The sequence below is a fragment of the Apostichopus japonicus genome, chromosome 16 (genome assembly GCF_037975245.1).
Source record: "Apostichopus japonicus isolate 1M-3 chromosome 16, ASM3797524v1, whole genome shotgun sequence".
Lineage (NCBI taxonomy): Eukaryota > Metazoa > Echinodermata > Holothuroidea > Aspidochirotida > Stichopodidae > Apostichopus > Apostichopus japonicus.
Window position 1 is genome coordinate 24833378 of NC_092576.1, and position 10130 is coordinate 24843507.

Sequence of the window (10130 nt, forward strand, 5' to 3'; positions counted from 1 at the left end):
TATACATTCTGTAATTTTGATTTTGTTTCTTGTCTTAATGTGTATATTTGTCTGCAATCATAGAATCTTGTTCAGCTTGTAAAATAGTTTATTAAGTTATCTCCTGAATGAGCCGATCTACGTCATATGTTTTCTCGATCTATATCAATATTTATGATGTGCATCTGTGTGGTTCCCATACAGAGTAGTCTATAAACATTGGTGTTTCTTTCATTTAATGCTTGAAGTGACAGGAGGTAAGCAGGCCCTCCCCCCACCCCCCCCCCCCACCCCCATCCCCTTGTGATTTCTGTATTCGGGCAGTTTCCTTGGAAGCGTTGTTGTTCTCTTAAGTGATTGTAATAATAAACAGCTTTAGAAGAACCAATAATAATGCAAACAAACTGAGAGAATAGCATAAACTGAGTCATTTTGTATGTATTTTAAATCCTCCTGCAAGTAGGAACTCGCAAAGAAGCCATCATTGGCTTATCAAAGCCGCAAGCTGACCAAAGTCATGTTTAACGTCCATGATTATGAATTGTCAATTGCCAACAACTCTGTAACTGGACGACATACATTAATCTTGGATTGACTCGAACTCGGGACCTTATGATTGGAAGGCACCGGAGTTAAACACTGAGCTAACACTCCACGATGTAGATGTAGTATCCATGTAGAATGTAGACACCATGCACTTATTAGATCTCCATATGTACAGGGTTGACTTTGAGGAGTAAACAAAGACAAGGACAAAGACTCCCATTACACCATGTCTGTGTGGTTATCATCCGATATGTTCCCTGTTTATTAGAAAATGAGAATAGCAAAGTGATGAATTGTACAAATAGCACCACCAGTTACTTTTGATAGTTTCCGTTTTTACAGGACGCAAATAAGCCCAGACAGTCCACTCATCAGTTTGTGGTCCTGTATGATTTTGAAGGGATGTTACGAGATGATCTAACACTAAGGTAAACCATGGTTCATTGCTTCATAACAGTATATCTTGATATCCATTCAATGTTACAAGGTGATCTAACACTAAGGGTACAACATGGTTCATTGCTTCATATCAGTTTGGCTTGATATCAGTTGGATGTTATGAGGTGCTCTAACAGTAGGCCCAATGTAAACCATGGTTCATTGCTTCATAACAGTTTGACCTGATATTAATTGAATGTTACGAGGTGATCTAACACTAAGGGTACATTATGATTTATTGCTTCATAACATCATCATGATATGAATTGGATGTTACAAGGGGATCTAACACTAAGGTAAACCAAGAATCATATATTGCTTTATAACAGTTTGGCTTGATATCAATTGAAACTTTCGAGGCGATCTAACACTAAGGTAAACCATGGTTCATTGCTTCATACAGTATGGCATGATATCAAATGAATGTTACGAGATGATCTAACACTAGTTGAACACCATGATTCATTCGAGTTGTTTCAGGTGTAAGAATTAATCATCTAGTCTTATTTAATTTCCTTTTATCACAATTATGATGCATTTATCATTATTTCATTCACAGGGCTGGAGAACTCATACGAGTCCTGAGTGGTAGGAATGCTGAATGGTGGAAGGTAAAGAGTTAGGATAATAAATAATTTTGCAAGTAATAAAAAAGTTTAACCCCTGATCGACCTCATGAGAGGTCCTGCGGGGGATAATAGATTTGTTTTAAAGAAAGACAACATTTTTTTCCTGGTTGTTTTGAGGATCAGTTGTCTTTGTTGAGCCAGGGAATGGCTGATAAGTGAAGTACTGTTTACAATAGCATTGAATAGAAAGCCATGGGTGAATGAAGGGAACGAACCCGAAGTCGGGGACAAAGGAGCCAGTGAGCCTGGAGAGATTTCTAGGATCACAATACAGATAATATCTCTACTGTATGCTTCAATACAAAACACATGCTACCAACTATGGCTTTATCACATTGTTAAAATCCAGCTCAGCAATAATTTATTTCTCTCAATATTTGTCTCTCAGCAAGCTTTGATGTGTTTTGTTTGAAAAAACAGAATAACCAAGGTTTGCATGCAAAGTGATTTTAATACAAGTGTGGATGCTATGGTCATTCCTTAAGAGCCTCACATAAATAGTCAAGTTTTATTTGAGATAAGGTAGTAAAGATGAAAATAATGAAGTTTCCCAATTTTTTTTGTGGCATGTTGGTTCGTAGCTACAACAGAAAGGGAGAGAAAATATTGAGAACCTAAATAGCATATAAGCTCACCCATTGAAATTCACCAGATGTAATATATTGGCAGGTGTGCAATAATCATTAACTTAGATTTGGTGAAATTTTCACAAATCTTTATGTCGGTAGTTGTCATTCAGAAGATAATTATTAGTTGTTGGTGCTTGATTCATCAGTTTACATCCCCTTTACTACTATCTTAGTAGAGTCTAGCTTCTGTCAGTAATCTGAACCCTTGTTAGTTCGGCATAAGAGTATCACACTTTATTCCATTCTTTTTCAAACATAATTTGCTTCATGCAACTTTACTCTCCTAGTTTTGTTTCTTTCTCAGGGAGAGGTTGACGGAAGGATTGGTTTCTTTCCGTCTTTCTGCGTGACACCCATCTATGCTAATGAGAGTGTAATGAGAGTCAATACTGGAATCAGGGCCGCCCAAGAACATATTGATGGAATAAACCTCAGGCAACATCAGGTAGGAGGATCCCTCGTAGTGGTAACTCCAAAACTTACTGGTTTGAAGATTTACTAGCAACGAGCTTACCTGTCTCCCCACGACCATAGCACCACTTTCTACCGTGCCTAGAATGAACTAGTAACCTTTTAACACTGCGCGCCCTCTATGAGCAGCTCACCCGGTCAAGGCCCTTCCTTTTCATGAGACCACTTCCTTTTCAAAAGTGGCCAGCTTCACCCAGGGGCCGAGAAGTAGCCCTCTCCGAATCCTTGAGGGGCTACCCTCGCCTCCCCCATGGAGATCGCGATAGCGATATGCTGCGGTCCCGTCTCCAGGTCTCCCAGGGTCTTTATTTCTCTCTGACCCCGTCGGTTCCTTGCGGAGCCCTGTCCGGATCCGCTCCGGTTCGGCCCCAGTTCCTACTCTCTACTTGGGGACTGGCTCTTTCTTGGCGATTTGGCCTTCCTCATTGGAGCCTTGCCTTTCCCCATCCCAATTGGTCATACTCAATCCGGACGACGCCGGGACTGCAGGAGGCACTCTACTTCTTTCTCCCCCTCTCCCTCCTCTCTTCTTTCCCTCTGTCTATCTCCCTCTGCTCCCTGTTGGGAGCTCCCTTCACCTTCTACTCCTCATCCTTCCTCTTCCTCTCCCGTCTCTCTCACTGCATCTCCCTCACTCAGGGGAGCATTAGAGTTGGGGATCTCAACCGACATCCCCTGAAGCCTATTTCTCTGCCTCATAAACCAGGTGTCTATTTCCTGCGATTGAAAACTTAATGCACACTAGGCAGAGTTCACTTCTGGTGCACGTGCTGCACTTGGGACACAAACCGAAACAACCAACAGTTGAGACACTTTAACTGGCTACATGAAGACATGTCAGAATCCCAGAAGTAAGGTGAATAATGCAACGAGACTTAACAAGGCAATGGGCGAGTGTAGGGGAAGGAATTTAAGATAACAAAGCGTATGATACGTAACAACGTGCTTCATCTAGAAGCCCGCAGGCTACGAGTGAGTAGTGAACCTCAGGCAAGAAGACCACCAAAAAAACCATCGCTAAGAGACTAGAATGGGGAAAAAGGCTAGTAAATCAATACAAAGGTGAAAACGAGAGTACTGTACGATATACAACACTGTGTACAACAAAAGAGCGGGAAGCCCACAAAGGCAGTTCGCAGAACTGCTACCCCTAACTTGCTAACATGCAAAATACAAACTGGCGGGAACCGTTAATAAAACGGCTATAAAAAAAAACCTTTTTAAGTTAAAAAAAGGATACTTATCGGGCTGTGACTCTTGTCAACACTTCAGTATCCAAGATTGGAAAAAACTAAGATCATTGGCTACAGTTCCGTACGAGAAACGAACAGGGTAAAACCAGACGAAAAATGCACCATGCTGGCACTTTGAATGGTAGAATGAGTAGAGTATTGACTGAGGGAGCCGGTCATAGAGGGCGTGCAGTGTTAAAATGTTACCAGTTCATTCTAGGCACGGTAGAACAAGGTGCTAGGGTTGTGGGGAGACAGGTAAGCAAGGAGCGAAGTAAATTCCATAGCTCCCCATATACCCCCGGAGAAAGAATTTATGAAGGTTGGTTGGTGCATTATTACACAAACATATTGTCATAAAGAGTCCAAACACTCCTATGACACTTTCTCCTAATGTCGACTGTTAATCGATAAATGATGTAGCAAACAATACAGATTGATCGGGACAAAACTGAAGTTTTAATTAATGACATTTCACTTATTTATAACTGCATCTTCCATTTTCTGTCTAAGAGTGTTGTTCCCTTATTTCGAACTGTTTAACACTGTTTATATTTTCAATACCAGACCTGGCCTGTAAGACCCGGCAAAAAATGGGTGACCGATCTAATAACTAATCTAACTTGGAGATGATTTGCATTGCATATTATTACATTTATCTAGAATCATGACTTTTTTTTTACTTTTTTTATTATTTTTTTACAGATTGTGGTGAAGTCAGGAAATGATGAAGGTGGTTGGGTTAAAGTTCGGACTGCACTCAAGTCTGGTTACTACCCCAGTAATTGCCTACAGACACTCATCTCACAGCAATGATGGAATAAAATGATGGTTTCATTCAAACTGAAGCTACCCAAACTCAAGCTACTGCCATATGTATTGCCTCTCGATGTTATAGTTTGATCGAGAAGAACTAAATGGTGATCATTGAAGAGTATGTATGGTATAGAGCTTGTGAGTATGTATGGTATAGAGCTTGTGAGTATGTATGGTATAGAGCTTGTGAGTATGTATGGTATAGAGCTTGTGAGTATGTATGGTATAGAGCTTGTGAGTATGTATGGTATAGAGCTTGTGAGTATGTATGGTATAGAGCTTGAGTATGTATGGTACAGAGCTTGTGAGTATGTATGGTATAGAGCTTGTGAGTATGTATGGTATAGAGCTTGTGAGTATGTATGGTATAGAGCTTGTGAGTATGTATGGTATAGAGCTTGTGAGTATGTATGGTATAGAGCTTGTGAGTATGTATGGTATAGAGCTTGAGTATGTATGGTACAGAGCTTGTGAGTATGTATGGTATAGAGCTTGTGAGTATGTATGGTATAGAGCTTGTGAGTATGTATGGTATAGAGCTTGTGAGTATGTATGGTATAGAGCTTGTGAGTATGTATGGTATACAGCTTGTGAGTATGTATGGTATAGAGCTTGTGAGTATGTATGGTATAGAGCTTGTGAGTATGTATGGTATAGAGCTTGTGAGTATGTATGGTATAGAGCTGGTTCTTCATCTGGTAGTCAACAGTGAAACAAGCTTGACCTCATCCATTGGTCAGAAGAGCAGGTCAAGGGTCAAAGGACAGGTCAAGGGAGGTTTAAAAGTGTTGGACATCCTTGCCATGAGCTAATAGGTACCCACATGTATCCTGCTATTGTTCATGGTTTAAGCCGTAGAATAAAGTTTGAGATAACTAAATAACTGATGATAGAACATCAGTGGCAACTAGTATTTGGTGCAAACAATATTCTTTTTATCTGTCTTCCCATATTACTTTTCTAGTTAGGAGAAGTGGTGACTAAATTATTATTTAATGTCAGAGAGAATCCTTCTAACAGATCAGTATCCATTTTGTTGTTGTCAGCTGAGCATATAATTGTTATTATAACACAATCTTGTATCGAAACTGCAATGGTAGAATATACTGTATGGGATTAACACTATTTATTACCTGTATTACCTATTTTATTTATTTTTATTTATTTTGTTGACTTTCATGAACTTAATTCAAGAATAGGGGAAGTTATCAGTGACTATATCACTGATTACTACTAATAATAATACAGATAAATTGTAATAGAAAAGAGAGATCTCAGCTCAAAGGAGGAAAAAAAAAATTGATATGCCTTATAAATGATGACAAGGCAAAAAAATAAGTTAGTGGATACCATCAATCTGTACAGTTTTAAAAACTCCATTTAATAATTCTGGTTGAAATTATATTCATTTATAGAATTAGCTTCTAGCTGCTCTTGTAACTGAAAACATTCGAAAAGTTAAAAACAAGCTCAAATCTGGGAGATTTTTGAGTACCCATTTAAAGGCATTGAAGACTCGCCCCAAACTGTGTGCCGCGCTCTGAAAAAGTTAACGTTCCGTTGCTTGCAAGTGAAGTCTTCTGCTTGTCGCTACAAAATGCAGACAGTAATGAAACGTGAAACCTAGTTATCTTTAGTTGGACCGGAGATGTCCATCGCTGTATCGTTTGTACACTGTGCTGTGGGTATTGACCGCAGCTGTATGTACTGACTGTACACTAGTTTCTAATTACCGACGGTAGCAAGCTGTGTGTGTGTATTATCTGGGATCGATGGTGGTGTCTAACACTTCTGTTACACCTCATTCGAAACTAGGTTAGATTAACGGCATTAGACGTTCCTTTTTGCGCGAGTCTTCACACTCTTTAAGTAGGATGTACAGTATCCCACTAGTTACTGTTGAAATCAAAGTTACTGTTGAAACCATATCCTCTATTCCGATGATCGTCTAAGCAGGAGTTTTGTTTTTTGAATTAAAAAGCATGATTAAGTGATTATCTTAATGAGTTAATGATTAAGTTAGGCTGTGTATTAATAATAAGTTGGTCTGGCTTTATTTTTGGAGGGATTCAGAGATTTATTTAATGTGTCTATATTATACAGTTTACTACTGTGTGTGTGTGATTATATTCTAGCAATCCTAAAGTATAGGACATGTATTCAGTAATGTAATGTACATCGATTTTATATATTAAGAGCAAAACTGTTACTTTAAAATATTGTGAAATGATATTTACTTACTTGATTTTATCAATTATAACATGAATTATCTACAACAAAACTGGTCTGATTTTTTTTTCTTTTGGTTATAAAATACTTCAGAGAGGGTTGATACAACACAATTTCTCAACACAATTTTGGTTGATTCAGGATTCTGATCAGCTCATCAACAGCTTGACAGCTCTTTGTACAATGGCCTGATAATAAGTTCAATACTGGTACTGGGAGCTGAAAACAAAACCATACTCATGTATGGAACGCCAAAAGCGCAACGCATTTCGTTGCCTCAATCGATTTCGCCTCCTTCTATTTCGTTGCATCCCTTTATTTCGTTGCCTCCTTTGATTTCGTTTCCTCCTTCTATTTCGTTGCTTCGTTCTATTTCGTTGTTTCCTTTGATTTCATTGTCTCCTATTTCGTTGTCTCCTTTGGTTTTGTTGCCTCGTTTGATATCGTTGCCTCCTTTTATTTCGTCGCCTCCTTCTAATTCGTTGTCTCCTTTGCTTTCGTTGCCTCCTTTGATTTCGTTGCCTCGTTCTATTATCTACTATCGGTAACAAAAATGATTTCTTGACCAAAAGTGGCCTTAAAGTTTTAACCCCGATACGGACATCTCTAAACGCGCTGTATATACATAATGTGTAATGATCAGAAAAATGTAGGCTCCATAACTAAAGTTAATCGATTTTGAAGAAAAAAAAAATTAAACAGTTTTCTGATCATTACACATTACGTATATACATCGCGTTTAAAGATGTCCGTATCTGGGTTAAAAATTTGAGGCCACTTTTGGTCAAGAAATCATTTTTATTACTGATAGTAGAGATATACCACCTGAAAGATGAACCTGTCTACTTTAATGTGGTGCTAACCGGACATCTCAATAGGCTCCATAACTCAACTTAATTGATTTTGAAGAATAAAAAAATTAATCAATATTTTTAAACTTTTAGGCCACTTTTGGTTAAAAAAAAAATCGGCTTTGTTACCAATAGTAGGTATAACACGTGAAAGAAGAAATGTTATTCTTTGATGTGATGCTAACCGAACCTCCTAACTAGGTCAATAACTCAAATTAATCGATTTTGAAATAATAATACGTTTGGATCATAACACATTACCGCGCGTTTCGAGCTAATTTTCCCATTTGCATCCCACTCCTGTTGGGATCGAACGGTTTGTAGCCATCGAATTTCAATAAATCAAAGTGTTACTGGCTGTTTTTTCATACCACATGTAAGAGGAATAATTTAACATCGTCATTGTACCTCTCTTGACTGTTTTATATTCTCATAAATTAATTGTTTAGACATTTGAAAAAAATGGTATAAAAATTGTCGCAATTTACGCCTTTCTCCACAAGATTTGGTAGGATCACAAGTTTCAGTTCAATATGGATGCAGAAATCGTCCACCATTTAATTCCAAAATTATAACACATGAAAGAGCAACATCTTCTCTCTCATATGGTGCAATTATTGGCATTTTACAGTATTCATAGCGTTAATTATTATCGCTTTAAAACAGGTACGAAAAAGTAGCAGTCAGCGCTCGTCACCGTGTACAAACATCAGTGGCCAACGGCGTGTAACGTTGATGTATACACTATTGGCTGCTGTTAGTGGCTGCTGTTAGTGGCTCTTACGTTCAAACAGGTGCTAGGCTGCTCAGTACGTGCTAGGCACTGTGATCGACCAGGTAACGTTCGCGTTAACCAGCCGGTCGCGACCTAAGGAGAAAAAAGCTCCGCCCACCAATGCATGCCTGCAATACCTAATTAACATAACCAGGCGAATTCAATCGAGGCAACGAAATCGAACGAAGCAACGATGTAGAACGAGGAAACGAAATAGGTCGAGGCAGCAAAATAGAACGAAGCAACGAAATAGAAGGAGGCAACGAAATAAAGGGAGGCAACGAAATAGAAGGAGGCAGCAAAATAGAACGAAGCAACCAACGAAATAGAAGGAGGCAACGAAATCAATGGAGGCAACGAAATAGAAGAAGGCAACGAAATAGAAGGAGGCAGCAAAATAGAACGAAGCAACGAAATAGAAGGAGGCAACGAAATCAATGGAGGCAACGAAATAGAAGGAGGCAGCAAAATAGAACGAAGCAACGAAATAGAAGGAGGCAACGAAATCAATGGAGGCAACGAAATAGAAGGCGGCAACGAAATAGAAGGAGGCAGCAAAATAGAACGAAGCAACGAAATAGAAGGAGGCAACGAAATCAATGGAGGCAACGAAATAGAAGAAGGCAACGAAATAGAAGGAGGCAGCAAAATAGAACGAAGCAACGAAATAGAAGGAGGCAACGAAATCAATGGAGGCAACGAAATAGAAGAAGGCAACGAAATAGAAGGAGGCAGCAAAATAGAACGAAGCAACGAAATAGAAGGAGGCAACGAAATCAATGGAGGCAACGAAATAGAAGAAGGCAACGAAATAGAAGGAGGCAGCAAAATAGAACGAAGCAACGAAATAGAAGGGGGCAACGAAATAAAGGGAGGCAATGAAATAAAGGGAGGCAGCAAAATAGAACGAAGCAACGAAATAGAAGGAGGCAACGAAATCAATGGAGGCAACGAAATAGAAGGCGGCAACGAAATAGAAGGAGGCAGCAAAATAGAACGAAGCAACCAACGAAATAGAAGGAGGCAACGAAATCAATGGAGGCAACGAAATAGAAGAAGGCAACGAAATAGAAGGAGGCAGCAAAATAGAACGAAGCAACGAAATAGAAGGAGGCAACGAAATCAATGGAGGCAACGAAATAGAAGAAGGCAACGAAATAGAAGGAGGCAGCAAAATAGAACGAAGCAACGAAATAGAAGGGGGCAACGAAATAAAGGGAGGCAATGAAATAAAGGGAGGCAACGAAATAGGAGGCAAAATCGATCGAGGCAACGAAATGCGTTGCGCTTTTGGCGTTCCATAAATGAGTGGGTGTCCAATTGATGTTAATTTTGAAAATTGTGACACTAATTTCAATGTACAGTGAGTTTTATGTAGATATTCTTATTTACTAAATGAAGTGATCTGTTATTAGTGGCAGTCATTGAAGATATTTAGTTTGCTCTGAATAATTCAGCTGATAATTTATTAAAAATGGCTACACATGAATAAAATCAGATGCTGGTGATGGATTTAATTATATTTATGGCTGATT

At 38.9% G+C, this 10130-nt stretch overlaps 1 protein-coding gene across 4 annotated transcripts in view; it reads left to right on the forward strand.

Annotated features, from left to right (window-relative positions):
* Nucleotides 1-4978, forward strand: part of LOC139983090 (uncharacterized) — a 115362-nt gene extending 110384 nt beyond the window's left edge. The window contains exons 20-23 of one of the 4 annotated variants that reach the window (XM_071996436.1): nt 868-953; nt 1523-1574; nt 2526-2666; nt 4630-4978. In XM_071996436.1, the coding sequence (XP_071852537.1) occupies nt 868-953; nt 1523-1574; nt 2526-2666; nt 4630-4740 (390 nt within the window). In that variant the 3' untranslated portion in view covers nt 4741-4978. The remainder of the gene's footprint in view (nt 1-867; nt 954-1522; nt 1575-2525; nt 2667-4629) is intronic. The other 3 variants (XM_071996437.1, XM_071996438.1, XM_071996439.1) reach the window with 3 other exon arrangements.
* Nucleotides 4979-10130: the final 5152 nt, after the last annotated feature.